The sequence below is a fragment of the Lontra canadensis genome, unplaced genomic scaffold, assembly GCF_010015895.1.
Source record: "Lontra canadensis isolate GAN:19392208 unplaced genomic scaffold, GSC_riverotter_1.0 scaffold6, whole genome shotgun sequence".
Classification (NCBI taxonomy): Eukaryota; Metazoa; Chordata; class Mammalia; order Carnivora; family Mustelidae; genus Lontra; species Lontra canadensis.
Genome location: NW_022631000.1, coordinates 264,890 through 291,593, shown reverse-complemented (window position 1 = coordinate 291,593; position 26,704 = coordinate 264,890). Strand labels below are relative to the sequence as shown.

The 26,704-nt window shown below is 38.0% G+C and overlaps 2 protein-coding genes across 4 annotated transcripts; one reads left to right on the top strand and one right to left on the bottom strand.

The window, feature by feature from the left end:
* Positions 1-1,425: 1,425 nt before the first annotated feature.
* Positions 1,426-3,432, bottom strand: GPR15 (G protein-coupled receptor 15). The gene has a single exon (XM_032852009.1). It carries the CDS (start codon positions 3,072-3,074, stop codon positions 1,992-1,994), a length of 1,083 nt encoding a protein of 360 aa, XP_032707900.1. The 5' UTR covers positions 3,075-3,432; the 3' UTR covers positions 1,426-1,991.
* A 7,476-nt stretch (positions 3,433-10,908) lies between these two features.
* Positions 10,909-18,581, top strand: CLDND1 (claudin domain containing 1). 3 transcript variants are annotated; one of them, XM_032852008.1, is made up of 6 exons: positions 10,960-11,074; positions 12,192-12,257; positions 12,483-12,792; positions 14,862-14,972; positions 16,875-17,012; positions 17,165-18,581. In XM_032852008.1, the coding sequence occupies exons 3-6, from the start codon at positions 12,501-12,503 to the stop codon at positions 17,383-17,385; spliced, it is 762 nt and encodes a 253-aa protein (XP_032707899.1). In that variant the 5' UTR covers positions 10,960-11,074; positions 12,192-12,257; positions 12,483-12,500; the 3' UTR covers positions 17,386-18,581. The 3 variants fall into 3 exon arrangements, with proteins under 3 accessions (XP_032707897.1, XP_032707899.1, XP_032707898.1); XM_032852007.1 differs by having other exon boundaries at positions 11,021-11,074; positions 12,214-12,257; XM_032852006.1 differs by lacking the exon at positions 12,192-12,257 and having other exon boundaries at positions 10,909-11,074.
* The last annotated feature ends 8,123 nt before the right edge of the window (positions 18,582-26,704 follow it).

Below are 26,704 nucleotides of genomic sequence, written 5' to 3'. Positions count from 1 at the left end.
TGAAAGATTAAAATGATTTGTTCAGTGACCCAACATTTCTAATAACCCATTTTTTTTTCTTTTCCTAACACTTTACCTGATTGATTGAGCTATTTTTTTAAAGTAGCATTTCTCAAGGACACTTATTTTCCTGATTGGTAATAGTGCTTTTGCTGATTTGTTTTTAAAAAGCAGATGTCTTCTACCTTCTGTATTTTGTTTTTATTTAACATTTGGAGATATATTTAATTGTTTTGAATTCAGTTTTGAAGTTTTCCAAGAAAACTTCTTTCTTATGATTTATAGCCCTTTTTTCTGTATTTATGAAAAAGTATTAAAAGACTGTTATAATATCAATAGTAATGTGTTGATAGAAATTAATATGATAGAATACATATATAAGGAAATTATATTTTTATTTGATAAAAGTTTAAGAGAAATTAACAAATTAACTGATTTATAAAACCAAAAACTATATTTTCAACTTCCAAATAGATTATAAGAATATGCCCAATATTTGAGATTTCTCTTAATGTGAAAGATACATAGGATGAGCTTGAATTACTTGATCTCTGAAAAGATTCTAAGCTTTCTCTGATATTCAAACCTAATATTTAGAGGTACATAGTAATTCATTTGAGTCACCACTGAAGGTCAAAACATAACCCATTTTCTCTTGAATCAAAAGATGTTTACAATAGTATATTTTCTGCAGCAAAGCCTTTTGTGGTTGCTGCTAATTACATGTTTTTCACTTCAAAGTCTTTAAAAGGAATACAGGTACAAGTAGACTTAATAAATATTTCTTAGGTGAAAGAGTTCAGGAAAGTCTCCGGGCTTGGAAAAATGTGTATATATGTAAAATATCAGTAGTATCTTCATTATGGATTTTTAACTTCAGCTGAATACAGAGCATCCTATCTTCCTATATTACTGAATCAAGTCAAAAAATTATATACACCACACAAATGATGCCACAGGGAATGTGTAGCACTAATATTTTTAATTAAAAGACAAAATGATAATCTACATGATGCTGTAGCTAAGCATTTGATGATCTCCAATTATATTAGCAGTAACATTTTCATTTGATAACTAAATAACTGGGTAATTAAAAACATGTAATTAAAGCAAAGTCATATCCTAATTTATGAAGTCAATGAAAACAAAGAACATAGAAAAACTCTATTGAAAAATAGTTACTGTTCCATCATAATGAGATATATTTTTACCAATATACCTTACAAGGAAAACAAAGGTCAAACTTTGCCCGATGCTCCCTTGTTAAGATATTCTAAAGAGCATATGATAAAATAAGTCCTGATTCATAAACACAATACAGAATGATTTTACCCCCACGAGTTTTTGTCAGTCCTAAGTTATTGTGAATGGCAAAAGGTGAAAGATAACATTGGAAAACAGTGAAGAATCACTATAACAAACTTGTAAAGATTAAGGCTAGACTCTTAATTTATTACTCAGTAACAATTAATTACAGGGCACAGGTATAATTTTTGCTACCTGCATTGTTACCACTTTTCTCACTAGATAAAAGTGGGCAGAATCATTCAGATGTAATCCAACTGGAGCCCAATATGAAGGGTGGTGTGGATCAAGGCACCATGGTTCTTGAGAGAGGAAAAGTCCTGAACGTACATAAGCAATCATAAAGAAAGGAACTGATCCAAGCAGAACCTTTCTGTCAGAGTTCAAGGACCATAGGAGTTGTATTTTGCCTTGTGAGCTTGATTGACAACAGTCAAAGAAGTCCACTCAGCCAAAACAAAAAACAAAAATAAAAGCAAAAACAAAAAACCCAAACCCCCAGACCAGCGTATGACACAATCATACCCATGAACACAGGGACTTTTCAGTCATCTCTTTAAAAACAAACTCTTCTTGTATTTATGAAGCACTATGAATGGTATCAGCAATACTTTTCCTCTTTCTTTGTTGCTGACACCAATTAACTCTCCAGTCTATGAACAGAGATTGAAATGTCACAGTCCCTTTTAGAGTGATACAGACCTCTTCCTTCTTCTTGCAAAATCTTCTGCATGAATGAAGTTGGAGAGAGCCTTAGTGAGGTGACTATCTAATATCTCTGTGCTGCTCCCAAAGTCATAGTTCTTCACGCAAGGGCACAAGCAGTGCACGATGGCCCGGCGGATGTAGCTGTCAAAGATATAGTAAATGAAAGGGTTGATGCAGCTGTTGGCAAATGCCAGAGGCCCACTCACCTCCATGCCCAGCTGGAGAAAAGCTGATGAAAGGTAGACTTCTTGTTGCAGCCCAGAGACAATGGCCAGGAGCTTGAAAGTATTGAAGGGCATCCAGGAGAAGACAAAGGCTGCCACGACAATAAAGATGATCTTTATGGATTTCCGCAGCTTTCTGTTATGTTTTCCCGCCTGTTGGTAATGCGCACACAGCTTCCTTGTTATGCAACAGTAGCAGGTCACAATGCTCACCAAAGGGATGAAGAAGGTAAAAATTAAGGCCACCAGGGCCCAAGTCAGTTTCGTGGATGTAGCCCTCTTCTCTGCACAGTATGGCTTATCATCAATCAGGGTGAGTTCCCTGGACAGAAGAGTAGGCAAACCCAACAGGCAGGAGATAAACCAGACGCTGGCACAGACTCCATATGCGCAGTCTCTCCTCCTGAATTTCCTGGATATGGCTGGACACATGATAGCCAGGTAGCGGTCAACACTCATGCAGGTGAGCAAGAAGACACTGCAGTGCATGTTGACTGAGATCATGTAGGAGCTGCCTTTGCACAGGAAGGAGCCTGTCCTCCACAGTCCTAGAGAAGCTTCTTTATCCACCCAGAGAGGCAATGTGACAAGAAAAATGAAGTCAGACACAGCCAGGTTGATGATGAAGATGTCAATCAGTCTTCGGCTGCCCCGTTTGAAATGCAAGGCACTCATGAGGATGAGGTTCCCCAACACTCCAGTCAGGAACACAGCTGTGTAAAAGACTGGAAGGAAGATCGACATATAAGAAACATGGGAGTGGGTGTCCTCAAGATCAGGATTTTTGCTGGTAGCGTAGAAATAATCCAAATAAACCGAGGTTGCTTCTGGGTCCATTGCTAAAGATCGGCTGCCCAAATCTGGTATTTCTTCATCTAGGAAGTTTTTGTATACATTTTCAAAATCACAGGTGGCTTCTTTTATCTACTGGCTGCCTCTTCCCCACCACCCGCACCACCCCACCCCTTAAAAGATCTTGGGACAAGCATAAAAACAGAGATGAAAAAAAATGCAGTTTCTACCAATCCTCAGAAAGGGCCTACAAGTAACACCACCCTGATTGGTGTTTGGTGGTTGTGGTTGTGGTTTTCTTTATTTGCATTTGCCCAGGAGACTGGGGTGCTTTTTGACTTCTATCTTGAAGATATTGTTTTTTCTCTAAATCCAGATATTAAAAAAACACATTAACTGTTTTTCCCCTACCTACTTTAAACATATCCTTCGCTTTTCTGACACTGACAATCCTTTTGATCTAACTTTCTGTTACACAGACAAGATACTTTCTTTTAGATTTTTAAAGGTGATGGTGACAAAGATCCTCCTTTTATTTACATCGAAGCGAAGAAAATAGTCTTTCACTGCAGAAAGAGTGAATTAATAATTCCCTAAATCATACACATCCACATCTGCAGCAAACATAATGATTCCAATTAGGGTATGAGATTCTTTACACTTATTTGGCTCTTTTGGTTCATGCATAATTAATTTTGTTTTGTTCAATAAGTTTAAAAAGTCCTCCAGAAACTGGGAATACGTCTTGTGCTGTTGTTGTTATAATGTGTAAAAATTTTCCACAGTCTTTAGCACAGTACCTTACACATCATAGGTGCTTTGGAAATGCTAGTTTATTTGAATTAATTAGGAAAACTCTGGAATTCATGATCCAGTATAATTAGCAAGTATGTATTCCTTCGATTCAACTGTAGGCATTTTTGTTAGTTACGTAGTTGACAGGCACAGGTTTAAAAATTGCAATTTTTACACTCTTATCTGCTATTGTAATTCAACCAATGAAGTTCCTTTTATTAGATTTAAAATCCTTGATTAGGAGACTTGCTCACTACTAATCTTCAAATAGTTATCCTTCAGCAGACTCTAGGTCCCTTCTGATCTTCTTTTCTTCACACTTCGTAGCAGTGATTTTTTAGCTCTTGAACTAGGACTTTTTTTTTAAAGTACCTTCACACATCAGTGAGCTTCACATTGGGGATTACTGACCTAGCAAGAGACAGACCTCTAGTAAGTGACATTATAAAGGAGTTGCTGGTACAGGGATGATAAAAGAAAGATTTGGGGTTCCTTCAAAACACTTGAGAAACAGGCTAACATCAGAAGGATCCTATCCTATTTTTCTCTCACGTATTCCTTTCTCTACATGGAAAACTATGGTGAAATATAAATTCTGAAACTGACTCCATTCACTTACAATTTTTACTGGCCAACGTAGCTCAAGGCTCGTTCCTTTTCTCTTTCCCTCCACTTCATTTCTTTGCCAAAGTTCCAGTTTCAGGTTGCTATCACTATTGCATAGAAAAATGTATGCCAGTGGATAAAAACACCATTGATAAGCATGTAAGTCCTTTCTACTGAATTTTTATTTATCCCATAATTAACATATTGAAAAGAGTGATTCTGCTCTTTTTCCTGATGTGTTCTAATGTTACCGCAGTCTTAGACGTGTGAGTGTGTGTAGGGCAGGGAAGGATGAGGACTCCCCTGATCTGGGGGCAGTCCCAGAAAGTCACTTGGAATTTGATTTATGACTTGGCTCTGCCTCCTTTTGTGTCCCTGCCAGCTCTGTGTTGTTCAGGGGGGGCGTATCCTTCCCTAAGTATAGGCTGCAGATGAGAGAAACTAATTAATGCTTTGACATTTCTGGGATAGAAATCTTTCCCACTGAGTAAGCCTTACATATTTAATAGAATAAATTCATTTTGTCAAATAGTTTGAAGTAGGACAATATTTACTTGACAAAGATTGATGGGGCAAACATAGAATATTGAAACACTACATCTATATATGTCTCTCTATATCTATATCTATTTTTCTCGTGTCTCCAGAATTCCACATAAATGTGTTAAAAAATGGAAAAAAGTTTATGCTCATATGCTGGAGGAAAACATCTGGCCTATATTTATTCTGTCAGCCTTAAATTTTCTTTCAGCATTCAAAAGTTGTTGGCTTGGTGTAAACTATCTCAAATAAATCTGACTTCTTCACTCAACTTTGAAGCAGCTATAGACCAAATGTTTTGCTTTATCATAAATACAGTTACTTTGGAATATGATAGTTAATGGTAGAATGTTGCAATGTGAGAGTATGTACCATGTATCAAAACTATCCTAGGACCCAAGTCGGAAAACAGATTAAGTGTTTTGAAGCAAAAACGGAACAAATAGCATAGTCCTGGGCTTTTAATAACTCCGAGTGCAAAGCTATTATAAGACAGAACCCACAATAAAAGCCAACTAGATAAAGTAGGGGAAGTCATCATTCTAAATAAGCTTAGTGCAACAGTCATTTTAGAACTTTGAATTTTTTTTTTGAAATAAACATGAGGATACTAACAACAAATAAGCAAGTCGACAAGACCAAAACTCAGAAACAACACTGGATATCATAAGCCTACGAAAAGTCAGCAAGAACAAGGCGATGATAAAAAAAAAAGTAAGATGTAAATATTAATAACTGAATGACAACACACATGCTCACTTTTAATAATTGTTTTTCCAGAAAAAAATGCTTAACCTTCCTTATTTTACATACAAGTACATAGATATACTTTATATTCAACTTTTTATGTTATGTTTTCCATTCCTGGCAGGAATAATTGCTTCCACCTTTGAGTTCTTTAAGAACTTTTACAATACTGCTTATTAAGTTCTTATTACCTCATTTTACATGGTTAATTGTTTTGATGTCTGACCTCCTAAGCTGATCATGAGCCCCTTGAAGGGAGAGACCATCCATTATCTCTGCATTGTTTCTAGCATAGGAATTACCAACTGAAGTGTTTTTTGGATTCTCAAAGCCATTGTTTTGAACTAGTGGATGCCAGGCCACATTTCCCCCATTAGAATCACCAGGGGTGACTCCCAAATTGTAGCTTTCTGAATCCTGTCTCAGATCTACTGAGTCAGAATCATTTGGCGTGGACTCCAAGACATTATATTTAATAAGCCTCCAAGGTGATTCTTACACTAAAGTTTAGAATCACTGCTCTAATTTATATATCTTAACCAACTTTATATGTTATGCTTCATTATTATTTTGGCTTTTCTTCAAATCACCTCTAAACTTGAACTTCTAGTGGGAGGGATGGGGTAATCGGGTGATGGACATTAAGGAGGGGTACATGATGGGATGAGCACTGGGTGTTATATGTGACTGATGAATTATTGAACTCTATATATGACACGAATGATGTATTATATAGATGTATTATAAATATTATATATTTATAAATAAAAAATAAACTTGAACTTTTTAAAAAAGATTTTATTTATTTATTTGACACAGAGAGAGAGACATCACAAGTAGGCAGAGAGGCAGGCAGAAAGAGAGGGGGGAAGCAGGCTTCTCGCTGAGCAGAGAGTTCAATGCAGGGCTCGATCCCAGGACCCCGAGATCATGACCTGAGCCGAAGGCAGAGGCTTAACCCTCTGAGCCACCCAGGTGCCCCTAAACTTGAAATTCTTAGCAATTTTCTAGTCTGGTTCTCACAAAATTTTCAGAATTAACTTAGACTTCTGGGCCCTCCCTGTTTTGCATTTCAATTCCTGAGATACGTGCAGAATTGGGTCAAGTGTTGAAGATGGGGAAAGAGCAAGGTGTCATTCACTGAGATACCTGCTCAAGGGAATATATTATCTGTCACACAGCCTTTAGTGGTTACTTGCAGACTGTGCTTCACAAGTTGGCTAAAGGTTTTGTGTGAGTACAGCCAACCATAACTGGCATTATTGCATATTACTTCTGCTTTTCCCCACATATTAGGTAGGGATTAATCAGATTATAGAGCAAAGAGCGTAGCAGAAAGAAATCTCTATGCATATGCTCTACTGATATGTTCCTGAATAAGTGACAAAGATTATGAAGCAAAGTATTTGTTTTTCATTGATCTTATTGGTCAGAGTGATCATATATTTGTTTGAAACAGTCTCTTGTCCATTTCTTACTTGAGTATCATAAAGGCTATAAGCATTTAAACAGACCAGTTTAAGAGATCTGTTTATCTTCTAAGAGTCTGATTTTTTTATTTGGACAGTCACTTAGTGAGTGTTGTGTAATATAAAATAATATATCATGCCGGACTAAATGGCATTTATTTGCTGTTACCAGGGTCTCCTCCCACTTCACTTAGATTATTTCCTTTGGTCCCCCACATTGACATAAACAAAAGTGTTGTTCCTATTTTAGGCACATACACTTTAGGCTTCTTTGCAACAGTTGATTTAATCTGGATTTAGGTTGTGCATCACAAAAATTGTGCTTATTTACATTGGTGTTCCCCGTATCCAGCACAATGTCTGGCATATGACAAAGAGTCAATTAATATTTGTAGATCTGGACTGAATTATGCTTGAATCTTGAGTTATTTCCAATGGTTTCTTTTCACAAACTTCCTAGACAGCTTCCATTTTCCATGATTAGTGTTTATCATTGGAGCAGCAAAGGCCGGGTTGCTGTATCTTTTCTAATCAGAAGCATAGAGACTTCCTTGTTTTCCTTATCCATCTGCATTTCCCACTCTCTCTGTCTTTTCGTACATTGTCTAGGCTGGAGGTATAGAATACGTGAATCTCCTAGTGAAACTTAAACATGTGGCTCTATGACAACCCCGTTTTGGAGTTACATTATTCTTCTTCCGGAATTATGAATCAGAAAATTTTAGAGTTTCAAGTGATATTACTGATCATCCAGTATATCCATTTTATGAATGAGAACACTGGGACTCAGAAAGAGTCACTTGCTAAAGACTCACATTGATGATATTAAAATAGAGGATGATTTAAACTTCTCACTTACATTTGGTCAATTCACTGTCCTTCAGAAGCATGGACATCTAAACAACTATAGTTCACTACTCTGTGCAGAATTTGACAGGAATTGCTAAAAGGAAAGCCATTCTAGATGCACTTTTCTATCTGCCTTTTCTTTAATTTCGCCATTGTCCTAAAGTGAATCGGCACAAGGAAATTCAAAGATTGAGACATTTCCTGAGGAAGGCTGTTGACTGGAACCCACAGCTTGCATATATTTCTATTTTTCTCCTTTTTGCATTCCAAAGTTTATAAGGAAACAACCAGGATAAAATTGTAGGATAAAGACATAATGTAGATATATCTTTCTTAAGATAATTTTCAGTTTCCAAAAAAGGTGTGATTAAAAATAATATTTAAGTATATAAGGGAATTTGTTATTGAAGGGAATTCTCACACAAGGAGTCATCACATAAACACATAACATAAACAAGTTACAATACCTGCATATTTAGATTTTCAGTTATTGGATTTATTTAACACCTTCCTGGTGAAACTAGAACCATAATTAACAAATTAAGCCAGAGATCTAGTTCAAATTTATTTTTAAATCTAAATTTCATAATCTGTACTTGGTTGCACTAAATCATCCTTAACACTTGTGAAAATGTGTCAGGCCAGCTACTGTTTCCCGAGGAGCAGAGTAAGGAAAGGAAGCAGAATTTAACTCCATCAATTTTTAAGGATTTATTTTGCCCACACAACAAGCAAGCACCCAAAATAGAAAACATGCACAATGCAGAGATAAATGAGAAGTGGTACTGGTGTCATGAGGCAGTTCACGCCCTCTGTGCTGAGTGGGCAAGACTGTCACAACCTCAAATACACAGACATGTCCAAGTCCATGCTAAATTGTAAGTGAAACATGTCTTATGTGTTTTCTATGCATTATGCAGACTTGATGCATGCCAAGCAGCATCCTCCTTTACAGGTTTCCCGAGAAACACCGACCTCCTGAATCATGAAGATTTATGTATCCTCTGAACCCAGCCTGGGAATCTGGTTGTTGCAAGTCTTTCCTGGTCAACTGCAGTTAGTCCAGAGGTTCGATAACCTGCTGAAGAGAGCAGGACACCAACCTCTATAAATGGCTTACTTCCAGCTTCTAGGGGAATCAGAGGCTTTTAGATGCTGTTTATAGTGACCCTAGCCAAACATTATCGATATTCAACAGATATTTGCAAATACTAAAGTTTAATGATTGTTTAATATATGCCACAGGCCCTGGGCTGGACATTTTATATGCATTTTTTCATTTAATCCTCACTGTGGTCAATTGGAATAGGGAATATTTTCAACATTCATATTTTGGAGAAAAGAAAAGATTTAAGAGGTTAACTAAGTTGTCCAATGTAACAAAACTAGTCAGTGCACCCTATTATTCAAGCTTGATAAGTCAGTTATTCACTCTGTCCTCAGCTTCCTTGACTATGAATTAAGGTGCTGTCTTCCTCTTCCTCTTTCAGACTTCTCTTTTACCTAGGTTTGTTTACCATGTGACTTCATCACAGAGGTAGCTCTGGAGGTACGGGATTTCTAAAGAAGGCCAATGGATAAATATATTTTCTGCTGCATGAATGAATTTAGGAGTCAAATTGCACATTAATAATTTGTAATTATTATATATTATAATATGTAATTATTGTATTAGTAAATTTAATAATTTGCCTGTGTATTTCCACCAGTTTCTCTAGTTGGTGCCTGGCAAAGTTCTCCTCTGATCAGGTATTCTACATGAAAATCCAGTCATATTTGAATATTGTATTTGGCTATTACTTTATTGTATTTATGCACTGGATATGAATATCCATTTGCCAACTGAGGCAAGACATAGAACTACAGAAAAACAGATACCATGCCTTCAATCTGTCAGAGTGGTAAAAACTTAATATCAACTATGAGCTAAATTCCAAGACATTTGGGGATAGCATAGAGTTTGAGAGCTTTTCTAGTCCTTGAGCTAGCGGTCTCTGTGGGTCTCTGTTGAGAAACCTATCATTTACTGGTCCTAGGCTATGTTCATGCATCCACACGTGTGCAAAAATGTCTCTGTTTTCTATCAATGAATTTCTGTGTGATACTTGAAGGCTTAGAGTCATTCTGTTACTGCTGTGAACACATGGCCATCTGTGAATTCTGAGGCTGTCAGTGACCTTATTTGCTCAAGGCCATGTTCCCCAAATTCAGTCTTTTCCATACTACATAAATGATTTTTTTAATTCACGTTTTTTGACATGTCTTGTAGCCTCAGTATTATTATAATTTAATAGGTTAACTAACTGAAATTGATTTTAAAATGAAACTTTAAGCACAATAAATAGAAAATTCATATCACTTGCCATAAAAAAAAACAAAAAACAAAAATACAGCCACTAACATAAATTATATGAAACCCAAACACTGTCATTACATTCTACATGGATACCGCCAAGTCACATCCTTCTTAGTCTAAACTTAAGCAATAAAACCAGAAAGACTATCTGCTTCAATGGAAGTGAGGTTCTGATAAGAAATAAATAGGTTGATATTTCAAAAGTATACTCACATTGTTGTTGTTGTGTTTAGAGGTAGGGTGTGTGACAGGAAAGCACAGGACTGGAAAACCTGTTATATAAGTCACAATCAATGACTAGCCGTGACCAGAAACAGGTCGTCTTACTTTAAGGAGCTTTGTTCCTTCCTTCATAGTACATAAGATTCCAGCAGCCCACAACTCCCTTTGGCGCAGCACCTCCTTTCGCTCCGGAGTCGAACTACACCCCCCACAATGCACTGCGCGCGGGGCCAGAAATGCGGCCCGCCGCCTCCCGCAGCTTTCCTTCTGTTCCTCCTACAACTCCCACAAGCCCCCACGGTCCCGGGCCTAGGCCCGGCCTCGGGTGGAGGCGGAGGCGGAGGCGCGGGAGTTATGGAGGGGGCGGGATCTGCAGGGAAGTGCGTCAGAGAAGGCGCGGGGAGAGTAGGGTGCTGTGGTCTGAGCTTGAGGGTGAAGCTGGCGGAGCAGGAGAATGGGCGGTGAGTGAGCGGGGTCGGCGTCGCTGGGCGGGGGTCGCGTAGCCGTTAGACGTTTCCAGCAGTTTGAAGAGGGGCCCCTCCTGGGGAGGAGCCGGGGCCAGGGCCGGGCCGGTTCTGAGCCGCAGCGCTGCGGCGGGGTTTTCTCTTCGGCTGAGTGGTCTGGGGAGGGGCCTGGTTGGGTACCTGGGGCCCCTGGCCTGGGGGCGGCGCAGGACTGCAGGGCCCTGGCCCCAGCTTGCCTCGAGCTACCCCGGCCGGGTAGTGCGCCCTGCGAGGTGACAGCGCCAGTTGTCCGGCCTGGCAAACAGCCACTCAGGGTGCCGGGACCTTTTAAGGTCATTTGAGAGCACCAGGTTGAAAGAGGATTCGAAAAACAAGAATACAAAACCAACTTCTGGAGTTATTGTTAATCACTGTAATTGCCCTATCTCTTCTGTGTCACACTTCCTGTCTTCCAAACTCAGCAACCCCAGTTTGCGAGCCTGTTTTCGTGCGCCTTTGTAAGGTGTTTGGTGCGGTCACGGTGTATACTTGCAGTATTTGACTCAGCTTGATCCTCCTTGAGTCATTTTACTGCGGCCATTTACTACTGCCATTGAGCCCTGTCCACGCCTTGGGAGTGTTCATATTTTGCCTAATTCAGTTTTCTTTCTGGCTGAGGAGAAATCATTTAGTTTGCAGATAAGAAGATTCAAAAGTGTAAGGAATGGGGACAGAGTAGATAGGAGTGGAGAATTTGGCGGGGTAGGGGAGTTTTCCTTAGCTTCGATGGATCCTAGGAGCAGATTGCTATCTAGCATTATTATATGTTACTGTTCTCTTTGCTCTTCTGCTCACCCTAACAACCCTTCTGTCTGGGTTAATAAACATAACTCTGCCTTCCAAAGAGATGCTGACTCTTAACCTTGTTTTTAGAAGGTTTTCCTCCTCAGTGGAATCTGGGAGGAGCCAATTTTCTCTGCTTGCTTTTCCTGTGTGCCCTTTCACACTCAAACCCAGAACACTTAATGCTCTGAAGCAATAAAAATTCAGTCTGTAATTAAAAATATATGTATGGTACACGGCTGACTCTGAGCATGTCTATTGTTTGTATCTGTAATGTGTATGTCCATTTCAGTGTTGTCTGTTTTAGTGTGCAGGTGATAGACTAGAGAACAAGACCTCTGTCTCCGTAGCATCCTGGGTATGTGAGCATTCAATACGTACTTTCATGATAATGAGTTTTATTTTGAATTTAATTAAGAACATGCTTGCCTTTATTTATTTTTATTCTTTAATGATTATAAATTACATTAAGGGTCACAGGGTGGGGAATAGGATAAAGGGTGATTTTGAGATAATTCCTTTCAAAATATTTCCTGTATGTCCTTGAAGTCTAACTTTCTTCTTTTTTCCAACTTTTAAACAGAGCAGTCTGAATGCCAGAATGGATAACCGTTTCGCTACAGCATTTGTAATTGCTTGTGTGCTTAGCCTCATTTCCACCATCTACATGGCAGCCTCAATTGGCACAGACTTCTGGTATGAATATCGAAGTCCAGTTCAAGAAAATTCCAGTGATTTGAACAAAAGCATCTGGGCCGACTTCGCTAGTGATGAGGCAGATGAAAAGACTTATAATGATGCACTTTTCCGATTTAATGGCACAATGGGATTGTGGAGACGGTGTATCACTATACCTCAAAACACATACTGGTATAGCCCACCAGAAAGGACAGGTATTTCTCTTATTTTAACTTTTGTCTACTTTACCTACTCAATAATAAACAAAGTGATGTGATGATAACCCAATTATGTATAAGCAGGTTTGTGGGTTTTTTTCTCTCCAAAGAAATAAATCTGTGTGTCTCTTCTCTATCACTTTCTTTGCCCAGCTTCTATGAATTACCATGATACTCAATACCGGTTGGATAAGTAACTGTCCTTATCTTGAGAAAGCCATTTTGAATCTTTGTACTTACTCAGTAAAATTCTTTTTATTAATTTCACATATGTCATGAGGAAATAATTGGGAAAGCACATTGGAAGACTTTAAATATTTGGTAACTGGTAAAAGAGTTAGTATCCAAAACAAATCAACACATACAACTTGATAGTCTTTTTCTGTGTTAGCTGTGTTTTGGTAGTTATTATCATTTGCCCTGTAAATCTTAGAGGATATAATTTGACCAACTCTACATTCAAATCTGTGCATATTTGAGTCTGTTTTATAACAATCTTGACAAGAGTTTGTAGGTTAAAAATATGCATTACGGAAATAAAAAAATATAAGAAATTGTCTGATTTATTTTGCAAGCATTCTTAACATTAAAAAGTTTTAATTTCCAGATATTAAAATGGAAACTTTAGAGCTCTAAGGAACAACTTAGAATTTGTTTCTATTTATGAATACTTCTGTTGACCACTTAGTGGGAAGCACTGTATTCAGATCACAGCACAACAATTATTATACATCAAAAGGACAATTGTTATGATGATATAATGGAAAAAAGAAAGTAGGTGGGGGAGTGAGGTTGGGGGGACTGGTTGAAATTAATTGTAAAGTGTTCATTTCTACTTATGAGAGCATAGGAGCACTTGATGTTTGAATCTTACCAATCATTTATTAAATGCCTCCATATTCCATCATCAGTACATCAGGGAAGAATATAAATATCTTTGGTCCTGGGGAGCTAACATTCTAATAAGGGGCGTAGCCAGTAAGCTGAAGAAATAAGTATAATGATATAAACAATAGTTAATTATATAGTATGTTAGAAGATGTCGCATTATATGAGAAAATGCAACAAAATAAAGGGATATGGAATGTGTAGGGAAGGGGATATTGATGGGCATAAGTTACAATGTTCAATAGTATAGGCAGGATAGGCTTCAACAAGATGTCACTTGAGTAAAGACTATGTAGGTGAAGGAGTTGGCTATATGGAAAACTTCAGGGGGAATCTTTTAAGTTGGAAGGAACAACAACTGCAAGGGCCTCATGATGGGAACATTCCTGAAATAGTCAAAGACCAGCAAGGAAGCCACTGGGCTGGAATGGAGGTGGGGGAGAGGGAGAGTTGAGAATGCCGTCAGAAATTACTCTGGGAGTAGGGCAAACTTTGCAGGATTCTGTAGGCATGATGAAGGCTTCTGGTTTTTGCTCTCAATGTGATGGAATATTGAGTTTTGAGCAGGAGAAATGATCTGGTCACCTAGACAGATGTATTGAAAACAGGCAGTAAACAAAAGTGGAAGCCAGGAGGCTATTGCACTGATTCTTAGGAGAGATGACTGTGACTTAGACCACGGTGGTAGCACTGAGCAGTGGCTGGATTTTAGATGAGTTTTGAAGGTAGATCCACGGAATTTCCTGGTGGGATGCATGTAGGCAACAATGACTAAAGTTTCTAGTCTGAGGAACTAGAAGGATGGAATTGTCATTATCTGAGATGGGAAGATGGCTGGGGGTAGATTTGGCAGAGACAGTCAAAGTTCCTATTTATTTAAGTCTTTGTCTTCTCCTTCTTCCTAGTCTTGCATGTCTGTTCTCATTCATTTTACTGCTCCACCTTTTTTTTTCTTTTTCTTCCCTTCCTTGTGTCCATGTCTTAAGCCTGCTGCTGAGAACCACTGGCATTCATTGGGCATCAGTGAATCCTGTGTGTCACTCAAGGCCAAAGAGGTTGCTGTCCTCTGGGAACATCCTTTTATATCACTTTTTATTTCAGAGAATAATTACTGAAAGGGATTTTTGTTAAATGTTTATAATTAAAACAACAAGCAGTCATTGTTGTTCATGTTGCAGAGTCATTTGATGTGGTCACAAAATGCATGAGTTTCACGCTAAATGAGCAGTTCATGGAGAAATTTGTTGATCCTGGAAACCACAATAGTGGGATTGATCTACTTCGGACCTGTGAGTACACTGATCTCAGCAGTACAGTTGGGGGAAGAAGGAAATAAATTTTCCATTCATTGATCTCCATTATTGGAACAAATGTATCCATACATTGCATCAGTTTGGAATAAGAACTCTAGTGGTATCCCAGTGAACTCTGTTCTGTTAATAACATATTTTTAAGTTAGATACATACTTCCCAAATTGGAAGTATGAATACATTGGATGACAGAATCTAGACCTCCGCAAAAGATGTTATTAGTAGGTCCTTTTAAAGAGTAAATTTAATATGGCTAAATAATAAATTCCTGTATTTGAGATAAGCATTTCAGTTACTTGGGTTCAGATAGGGATATGTGAAAAAAGTTGACTACAAGCTCTATATGAGTCAAGGGTTAGGACTACCAAAAATGTTAATCGAGTCTTAGGCTGTAGTAACAGAAGTATAGATATCAAAAACAAATGAAAGTATTTATTGGGAGCATTCTGTTCTTTGACAGACTACCTAGAAAATACTGCCTTCATATTTGGATCTGATATTCAGGCTGTAGAGACTTCCTGGAACTTGTGCATAGAATGACCATGTCATGAGGGGAAGCATTGAATAAATATGGCAAGTAGACTTGACCCTGGAATAATGTAGGGGTTAGAGCACTGACCGCTTCACACAGTCGAAAATCCATACATAACTTTTTACTTCTCCAGAACATTATTAACAGCCTACAGTTGATCAGAAGTCTTACCAATAACATAGAACAGTCAATTGAGACATATTTTGTACTATATATATATATTATATGCTATATTATTACATAAAGTAAGCTAGAGAAAAGAGAATGTTACCAAGAAAGTCATAAGGAAGAGAAAATACATTTACAGTCCTGTTCTATTAAAAATTTGCATGTATGTCAGCCTGTACAGTTAAACTGTGTTATTCAAGGTATTCAATTTTGTATTGCAAATATATAAGAAGAAGTTTATTACTAACCGTGTTTGAAGGGAAGTTGGAGAAAAGACTTTTATGTAGTTCCAAAAAGTAAAATGAGCCCTAGAAGGTCAAATTTGGTTTAGAGTTGTTATTAAGATATTACTAATAATTAAAATACTGTAAAAATGGAAGTCATGTAAAGTCCATCAGCTTTCCTCTCCTGTTGAGGGAAATTATGATAATTAAAGCTGCCATTTATTGAGTGCTGAGATCCTCTGCTCTGTGCTTTATGTATATTATTTCAGCAGGTCTTTTATAACCACCATTCATTTACTTCTTAATCCTGCCTTGAGATCCTATAAGGATGTAGATTCACTTATATGTGGAGCCAGAAGGTTTTGCTTCAAATGCTGGCTCTACTGATTACTATGTTACCTTGTACAAGTTATTTATACCTCTTGCTTCTGTTCCCTCATTTATAAAATGGAGATAATTAATAGTACGTCCTTCGTAGGGATTTTGGGAGGATTAATACACAAAGCATCAGTGCCTGACACAGTGAGCCCTCAGTAACTGCTGTTAGTGTCCTTTTGCTTTTATCAGGTAGCATCTTTTTGAACAAAGTGCTTTAAAGAAGAATCCCCAATATTAAAGTATTCCTTTCTCACTTTTTAAAAAAAGATTTTAAAATTTATTTTAAAGAGAGACATTGGGAGAGAGATAGCATGAGTGGGGGGAGGGACAGAGGGAGAAAGAATCTTAGGCAGACTCCCCACTGAGCTTTGAGCCCAGCACAGGGCTCTTACTCAGGACCCTGAGATCACCATCTGCTCAGAAACCAAGAGTGGGATGCTCAACAGTAGCGCCATCCAGGGGTCCCTCCTTTCTCACTTTTTGAGAAAAGGTCTAGTAAGTACATGAAAGAAATTGCCATTGTGAAAAACTGTCTGAAATTGTGGTAACATACTTTTTTTTCTCTTTTTCAAAATCAGATCTTTGGCGTTGCCAGTTCCTTTTACCTTTTGTTAGTCTAGGTTTGATGTGCTTTGGGGCTGTGATTGGACTTTGTGCTTGCATTTGCCGGAGTTTGTATCCCACCATTGCTACAGGCATTCTCCATCTCCTTGCAGGTGAGTCTTGTCATACGTACCTTTTATCTTCTTCCTGTTTCCATAGAGACAAAGAGTCATAATTCTTAAACATTCACATATTGTTGCCCTGTCATATTGCCTGAAAAGCTGTTAGGATGCTCTTACCTAGTTATGTTCTGTTTTCCTCCAAGGTCTCTGTACGCTGGGCTCAGTGAGTTGTTATGTTGCTGGAATTGAGCTACTCCACCAGAAGCTAGAGCTGCCTGAGAACGTGTCTGGTGAATTTGGATGGTCCTTCTGCCTGGCTTGCGTCTCAGCTCCCTTACAGTTCATGGCTTCTGCTCTCTTCATCTGGGCTGCTCATACCAACCGGAAAGAGTACACCTTAATGAAGGCATATCGGGTGGCATGAGTCGGAAGCTGCCTGCTTTGCAATTGCCATTTTATTTTTCAATATTAATATTCTCCTTGTCTCCCCCCCATTGTTTTTAATTTATTTTTTTTCTTTGTGGATATACCATTTTATCCTGAAAATCCATTCTATTTATTCATACAGACAGTTGTTTCTTAATACCACTAACACTTATATGGATTATTCTGAATGAGTCCATCTTTTAAACAAACTAATCTAGGTTCAGAGTCCAGACAGCAAGAAATGGGTAGACATTTGTGAAAGAAAACTGATAGTGGGAAATTGATCCAAACACATCTACTGAAGTCTGTTAGGCTTTTCAGTAAATATCTGTTGAACTAGAAACTCTTCAGTGTCTCTGAGAAACCTCTCATCATTGTCAGAACTTAGGGTCACTTTGCCATTGTAGATAGCCTGTCAGCCAGAGCATTAATGCTATTTTCAAAGATTTTAAGCTATATAAAATGAGGTTATCTAAGATCCTTATCCCCAAATACAGGCATACAGCTTTATTCAAGGTGAAGTATGGCAGCTGTTTAACTAAACTGTGTCTGTCTGCAAGAAAGGAAGTGAAAAATACGGTGTTTACTGGAAATTTTAACTTCGTAACTGCAAGAATTCCAATTCAGCCAGACAAGAGGATTAACCTTATTTTACTTTACCTTTTTTTGTATTTTTTTTTTAAGCTTCCTTAATGTCAGTAGGATTTTCAGTACAACCAAACCATTTTGGATTTTTGCTCCTTGCCTCCTCACACATCAGGCTTATTAAGAGTGCTTTCTTTCTAACATGACTTTGGGGTCACGGAGTAATATTTTCCAACTCCTTTCTATTTATTCCAGCTCAGTACCATGAAGAAGGTTCCACCATAATGACCCTCCGGAGCTAGGAAAACTACCACAAGACCTAAAGCTTTGGCTGGTCATTAACTTCCAACTATGGTCTTTATTTCTTGTGGTGAAATGATGTGCCTTTCCTTGCCTAAATCCCTTCCTGGTGTGTATCAACATTATTTAACATCTTCTAATTCAGTCATTTTTTTATAAATATGTCTATAAACATTGAACTTTAAAAAATCTTATTTACTTATTCCATTACTGTAGCACTTGACAGATTTTAAAAAATGTAACTTAGTAATTTCTTACAGTATCCTAAGTCTGTCTTTTTTAAAAAATAAAAAATGAGAAGAAACTCAATTGTGTATCATGTCTGAGTTGATTTAAATCTCAATATTTTAGGATAAAGAAGTACAGGATTCTGAATGAGTATCTTTGGTTCTTTGGAAAATGCCTTTTTCTGGCATCTCTGTTTTATCTTCCAAAAAATATGGGAACTCCTTGCCCTCATTAGAAAATAAGAGCCTCTATATCCATTATGTTTAAGAGTTTTAAAAACATGTTTTCAGAGTAGCTTTATGATTCTATGTGTCCTATTTAATGTGGCTAGCTAGATTTTTTAAAAAGTTGTATAATGGCTATGAGTGTTTGTGTTCTATAGCACAGAAATAAGTCTGCTTCTGACTTCCAGCAGAGCCAGTACTACTCTGCAGCTGATAACTGCCTATGCAGTTGCTGCTTACTCACTTTTCTACCTCTTCCTCACTCTTCACATTTCGTTGCCTTTCAGCACCTTTTGTGGAAGGTAGAAAAGCTAAGTAAAATACAAAGTGTTCGGGCACAGGGTTTTAAAATTATTGACAAACATGACATTTTTGTATTGGGAGATACTTATTTTGGACACGTCCCTGCCTCTAGTCACTGCAAGTTGTCTGTGACTCAGTCCAACACCAGTCTTTAATATGTACTGTGGAAACTCAAGTCACTATCCGACTTTGAGTTCCAGCCTCACTGGTAGTATCCTGAAGCATGGAAAGCCGGCATCATAAGCCCTGGTGTTACATATGTGTTGTGGTTGATATTTCAAGCACAGCTGAGGTTGTCTTCTTTTGTGAAGACTTTTTTCTTTGGAACACATAGGGCTGTGTTGTTTCATTTGATGTGTAAATTAGTTTTTTAGCTGTCTCGTGTCTAATCGGGTAGAACCATATGAAATTGGTGATATTTGACCATTTTGACAAGTATAGTTTTGTTCATCTCTTTTCACCTAATCTTTGAAAGCCACCCCCAAAGTTAAAACTTAATTTTCAGAACATGAGTTTTATGGCAATTTAAGAATCATGTTTTAAAATCTTAATTTCATGGTTCCTAATCTCATCAAGTGATGTGAACAAATATCTTTTAATCCTTTTTGGCAAAAGATTCATTTCAAAAATTTTTAGAGATAGCCATAAAAACAGTAAAAGTTGACACAATAAAATGGGAATAATCCTAGAAGAATTTGTTTAGTTAACACTGCACCTACTATCTATGTCATGATACTTTAGGGTCTCAGTAACTTAATAATGAAGTAATAGTAATGTGTTAACATTTGCCTGCTTAAAGTACTTCTGTGTTTTTGTGTTGGGGTGGAGGGGAGGGAAAAAGTTGGTAAGTTACTTAAAGATGGACTGATGTAGTCACACCAGTGAGAAAAATGAGATGACCATAGAACAGTTCAATTTAGTTTTTTATCCATTCTTGAGACCACCAAATTGCAGACTAGCACTATTAAAACTTATAGATCCAGTCATGTTCAACTGACTATAAGAAGATAGTGTGAGGGCATTTTAAAAAGTAACCCTCATGTGAACTTTCACCAGAGATGAAAACAACCTATTGAATTAACCCGATTTTGCCTGTTACACTTGCCAAGATTTCTTAGCAAATAAATGGGCTCAGCTTTGAAGATGCAAATTGTAATTTCACAAGCTTCATGGAACTCTGTGCTGGCTGGGATGGGTGTAGTCTTGCCCTCCTTTCAGCCCTCTACTCATAAGGAAATAATGATTCATACTTTAAAAAAAGAGGAATAAAGCGAAACACATCTGTGTATAGGAATTCTTTTTCTACTGCTCATCAGGTGTGCCAACATACTATTCTCCCTTGGATCAAATTATGATGAACACCAGCACCTTGCAAATTCATTATATGAGCTTTTAAATTGCAAAAAAGAATGAATTAGAAAGATTATTTGCTCTATGGAAGAAATTGCCATAAGAGTCCTTTAGTTCCTCTACAGTGCTAAAAATTCCCTTAGCAAAGTTAATATGTTATTTGACATATCAACATTTACACACTTTCTTCAAACTTACATAAAGTGAGATCCAATTTATATTACTTTCTACCTTTGCAGTGTTGTCAAAACATGAAATAAGGAGAAAAAGCTAATTCTGTTTTGTCTTCACCTTTTAAAATACTTGTGTTACTGGGTAATGCACCTTTTATCTCGGACTCAGTGTCTCAGGGTGTGAACTTGACCTCAGCTCTCCTTCAGCCTTTCTGCCCCTCTCAGTCTTCTAGACTTCTGTTCTTGTTTCTCTTCATGCAGCTTGTGTTGTCATTGGTATATTCAGGAGCAACTTGGACTCCCATGTTCCCATAACCTCTCACGGCCCCTTCCTTCACAATCCTTAGGCTTAAGGCTTATCTTCATAGACTGTGCTATCCAGTTTTCTTATTCTGTCTCAATATACTAAGGATGGCTGTTCAAAACTACTCAGCTGATGCTGTTTAAAGTTATGCTCTTTGACTTTAGCTGCTTGACAATTGTTGATTTATTATTACTCCCTACCACACATTCTCCAAATCTCTATAAAAGTTAGTTGTTGGAAACCCTTACTCTTCTTCCTCAATTTACATAGAGGGAGTTTTATGTTCTTTTTAATGAGGAAATACTGGAATGAACTCTTTCAGTTTCTGCAGTCATTTTTGCTCCTCCCTAAAAAAGAAGGAATATATTATGACTGGAGATATTGCTAGGATCATGGCATCCACAAAAAGCAGCACAGTGTGTGATGGTTAAGTATCTAGCTCAGAAGACATTCTGGAATACTAAATTTGTAATCCCAGGTCTGTCACTTAGCCTTTCCAAGCCCCACTTTCCCCATCTGTGAAATGCTATGATTATCATACCTGCCTCATACAGTTGCGATGAGGATTATGTAAATTGCTGAGCATAAAGTACTTAGTCAGAAAATGCTGGTTATGACTGGCTGCATGAAGAGGGGATGAGGTTACCAAGCCTATAGAGCAGTGCTGCTCAGCCTAGGTTGCACGTTGGAATTGCCTGGAAAACTTTAAAAAATATTCGCGCCCCAGACATTTTGTGATTTACTCAGTCTGAGGTGTGGCCAGGTCACTGATTTTTTTAAACCTTTCAAAGTGATTCCAGTGGGTATGTTTGGAAACTATATTGGAAACTTCGTTTAAAAGCAAGAAATAGGATTCCCTGTCTCTTAGGCAGATTGTTAGAAACTGACAGTGGGCTTTGTCAAATAAACAGACCTGGTACGGTGCCCGCTTTCTAGAAGCCATTTCTTTCCTGTGCTTTCCAACACTCTCTTCTGGTAACTAACTGGCTTTTGGAGACAGGCACCAATCCATCCCACCAGTGCTGGATGGAGACGTGTATGAAGAATGTGCCTGCAGACCCAATCCATCCCTGTGGCTTGTCCTAAGGTTCAGATTTGGCAAGAAGTATAGGAAACCTCATTTGTTTTGGCTTCAATTCCAAATTATTTTCTTTAATCTTGTACTTTCAGGGACTCTGTACTTTGGAGTGGCTAGGTCTCGATAAATAAAGTGAATACTTTGACCCCTGTCTGCTTATCAATTCATTGCATTCCCGCGGTTTTGTTTAGAATCACACAGGACAGGGGCATGAGTTATTGACATCAACCTCTTCACAAGTCAGAAGTACTTGAGAATGGACATAGAAAATGAGGATAAAATAGTATCTGCCTTGACAGTTTACTGTGGCAGTTAAATAGATCCTGAAATGTAAGAGCTTAATAAAGGGTAGGTATTCGTTTCTGGAGGCCAACACAGCATGTGGGGAGGAGGCAGCCTTTGCCTGGCCTCTGTGGTCAGGCTGTATGCACGGGAGTTGGGACTACTCTGGCTTGTTCTGGGACTGCCATTCAGCAGGGATTAGGGCTGGGGCTGGTGCTGTATTAGTGGGGAGAGTCTAGTTTCTAGTTTAAGGTTCAGAACAGTTCATTACATGGACTTTTTAGCCATCCTTGCATCTCAAAGTGGAAGAATTTTTAAAGCTTCTGTTTGTATCTTTTGTCTCAAACGAGACACCATTTAATGTGGGATCTTTGGTTTTTCAATGGGGGGTATCACAGGGGGTATCACAATCCCAGATTTCCATATACACTGCAAAGCTGTAGTAATCAAGATCGTATGTTACTGGCACACAAATAGACACAAGGATCTATGGAACCGAAGAGAGCCCAGAAATAAACCCTTACTTATACGTTCAATTTATCTTTGACAAATGAAATGAGGAAAACAATGCGAAAGAGACAGTTTCTTCAACAAATGGTGCTGGAAAAACTTTTGCATGCAAAAGTTTAAAACTGAGGCCCTTTCTTACATCCTATGCAACAATAAACTCAAAATGATTAAAGACTTAAATGTGAGACCTAAAACCATAAAAATCCTAGAAGAGAGCATAGACAGTAATTTTTCTGACATCGGCCATAGCAACATTTTTCTAGAAATGTTTCCTAAGGCAAGAGAAACAAAACCGAATTAAACTATTGGGACTACATAAAAATAAAAAGCTTCTGCACAGCAAAAGAAACAGTCATCAAAACAAAAAAGACAACTTATTGAATGGAAGGAGATATTTGGAAATGACATATCTGATGAGATTAGCTTCTAGAATATATAAAGTACTTATACAACCGAACACCCCAAAACCAAGTAATCTGATTAAAAATAGGCAGAAGACATTTCTCCAAAGAAGACACATAGATGGCCAACAGACACAATATGGACATTCCTCAAAAAAATTAAAAATAAAATTACCATATGATCCAGTAATTCCACTACTGGGTGTTTACCCAAAGAATATGAAAACACTAATTCAAAAAGAAATATGCACCTCTATGGTTACTGCAGCATAATGGAAGCAACCCAGTGCCCCTCCATAAATGAATGGATAAAGAAGATGTAATACACACACACACAGACACACACACACACACACACACACCCTGGAATATTACTCAGTCATAAAAAGAATGAAATCTTGCCATTTGCAACAACATGGATGGATCTATAAGTATAATGCTCAGTAAAATAAGTCAGAGAAAGACAAATGCCATATGATTTCAATTATATGTAGAATTTAAGAAACAAATCAAATGAGCAAAGAAAAAAGAGATAAACAAAAGAACAGACTTAAACAGAAAGAACAAACTGGTGGTTACCAATGGAGGGGTAGAGGAAGAGTGAAATAGGTAAAGGGAATTAAGAATACACTTATTGTAATGAGCACTGAATAATGTATAGAATTCTTGAATCATTATATTGTACACCTGAAACTAATACAACAGTGCATGTTAACTGACATTTTTAAAAAGTAATGGAGACTGATGGCACCTAATGTTAAAGAAATGCCATCACCGGTAATATACAGACTGGCTCTGAGAGCCACCTATTGAAAAAGCTGAGGAATAATGACAACTATTCAGGCAACAAATTTCGGGAGAAACTCAATTGCCACAAAGCCCTTTTTAATTCCACTACTAGTTTTCATGAACAAATTGTCATTTGTATTGTAATGTTTACTGTATGTTACTATAATATTTTTCTTTTGTGATATATTATCAAAGCACATATTCAATAATAACATGAATAAAAATAAAAAAGATTCAGAACTCAACACTGTTGGAGAAGTTTGATGCAGTCAATCCTTATCTATCTTTATCTATATTTAAACTATGAAGTAAAGTTCTACAATGCAATCAGGGCATTGTTCCATTGTTACAAGTTTAATAGGTAAACTGAGGGGAGTGTGAGTACTTTAATGGAATGAAGATGTCTCATTTCAAAGGCATAGTCATCAAGAGGTAACTTTTCATCAAGAGGAAATTTTATCATATATTTCCAATCAGGATCTGTTCTCAAAGAACTCTGCCAATATTATGTCAATCTCTCTTGATTTCTAGAATAGTACTCATCTTGATTAATAGATATTTAACAAACAATAATTTATTTCCTTCAAAGGAAATTAGTCCAATATTTGGTTCAATAAATAATTTTTACATTTTCCTAAGTTGCCTTAGATGATTATTTATTTATCAACAATCTTTGCATTCTGTCTCATTATTCTTAGGATACCTTCCAAGCTCCTAAAATGGCCTTATGCTCTCACCAGCAATTTTCATTTTCCAAAAAGACTGACTTTTGAATTTTCTCAGTGGGTCATGCCTACCATAGTTTAAAAACAAGACCTTATAATTCCTCATTCACCCGGCCATTCAGAGGTGTATTTTCTGTCCCCTTCCCCTGAATCTGGGCTAACTTGTATTGCTTTGACTAATAGAGTTTGATTTAAATAATACAATGAGTTCATAAAAGGTTATGTGGCTTTAGGTTGGTTTTCTCCTGAAACAATTGGTTTTAGAATACTCACTTGTGGAACATTCCCTCTCAGAACCCACCTGCCATGCTGTGAAGCCCAGGCCACGTGGAGAGACCTTGTGTAGATGATCCAGTCAAATCTCCAAGCTAAGCTCCCAGCTGACAGCCAAGATCATCTTTCAACCATGTGCTCAGCCAACTTGGATGTCTATTCCTTCTAAGCCTTCAGATGACTCTGGCTTCACCACTATCTTACTGTAAGCCTTCGAGCCTCCAATCAAGAACCACTCAGCTAAGCCCATTCAACCTAAAAAGTCTAAGAGATAATAATAATTTGTTGTTTTTGCTGCTACATTTTGGGGTCATTTGTTATACAATCACAGTATCTAGAACAATCTCCTTCCACCACAGGCTTTCAAAAGGTATTTTTCTCTTCCTGAATGGTTTTTCTGACCACCCCACCCCATGCTGTCCCCACTCTTTTGCATGGCTAACTCCTATTGATTTTTTAAATCAAGCGTAATATTTACTTATTCACCAAATTTTTCCTGGCCATCTACCTTGGGCTCATTCTCCCTCTTATTATTTCACACACTGTGAAGTTCTTGACTATGGTAATAAAGTTCAAGTTGGGGAGTGATTCTATGTGTCATCTCTCTTATTAAACTCCATGGATCCAATCATCCCATACCTTAGTATAATATAAGGGACGTTCTAGGATTACTAAATACTATCAAAGTCCTTTTGGAGAAGGACATGAAAAAATTTCAGTCCAGTCTGGTAATCCAGGTCAGTTAGTGAAATATTAAAACAAAAAAGCCATTCAGAGTTGGAACTGTCTCTCTTCTTAGCTTAGGCTTGTCTTTGGCTGGGAGGCCTACAGTAGGGGAGGGAAGTGAGCTGTCTTTTCTGCCCTCAGTCACTTTCTTCTACATGAACAGAGACTTTCTGGCCTTCCAAGGTCAAACTGTGGAAAGAGTAGGTTAGGAAGAAGGACAGTACAATGTGGCTGGTACAGATGTCATCTAACCTTGGGGCATATAGCCCATACACAATTGCTGGTTCTTTATCTTTTAAAAGCCATTTCAGGGGAGTTTCTCAGAGACCCTCCATCAGCAGATCTTCAGACTATATTTCTTTTAACAAGTGAAATCAGTGTCTCTCCTTTAGCTGTGGGCTTACCACTCCCTCCTCAGTCCTTGCGCTCCTGGTGCTTCAGAAAAATAAAAACCAGACCCGCAAGAGACCAAGTGACCCTTAGATAAGTAGGAGAACTCGGATTTATTTTACACCGGTGGACCCAGATGAGCTTGTACTTGAACTTCTGGGCCCCGGAAAACAGGGTTATGGGCTTCTATAGGGGACTGCAGGCAGTTAGGTTCCAAGAGCCATGCTGACTGCCGATAGGTGGGTTTAAACTGGGGGAGCAGGGGCTGCTTTAGGCGGGAAGAGTAGAGCAGGAGGCCTGTGGCAGGAAGCCTGTTTACAGAAGCAGAAATGGTTGGTTATTTCTTGCTCCCAGTAGGACTTATGGTTATCTCTAGCTTATTATTAGTAACTTTGCATGTTCTGGGGCCTCCTGGCCTGGGCCTTCTCTGGGTAATTTTCCTCTTCACTGGTAGTGTGATTTCTTTCTGTTGGGATCATATGACTCTCAGGTTGCTCAGGAGTTCTCTCTCAATCTCTCTCTCTGTCTCTCTCTTTTTCTTCTTCTTCTTTTTTGTTTTTAACCAGGACTCCTATTATGAGGGAAACATTTAGCTCCCAAGAAACAAGAACAGTTAAGTCCCTCTCAACTGAACTCCCAAGTTCTCACACTGCTTCATGCTTCAGGCTCATCTGGC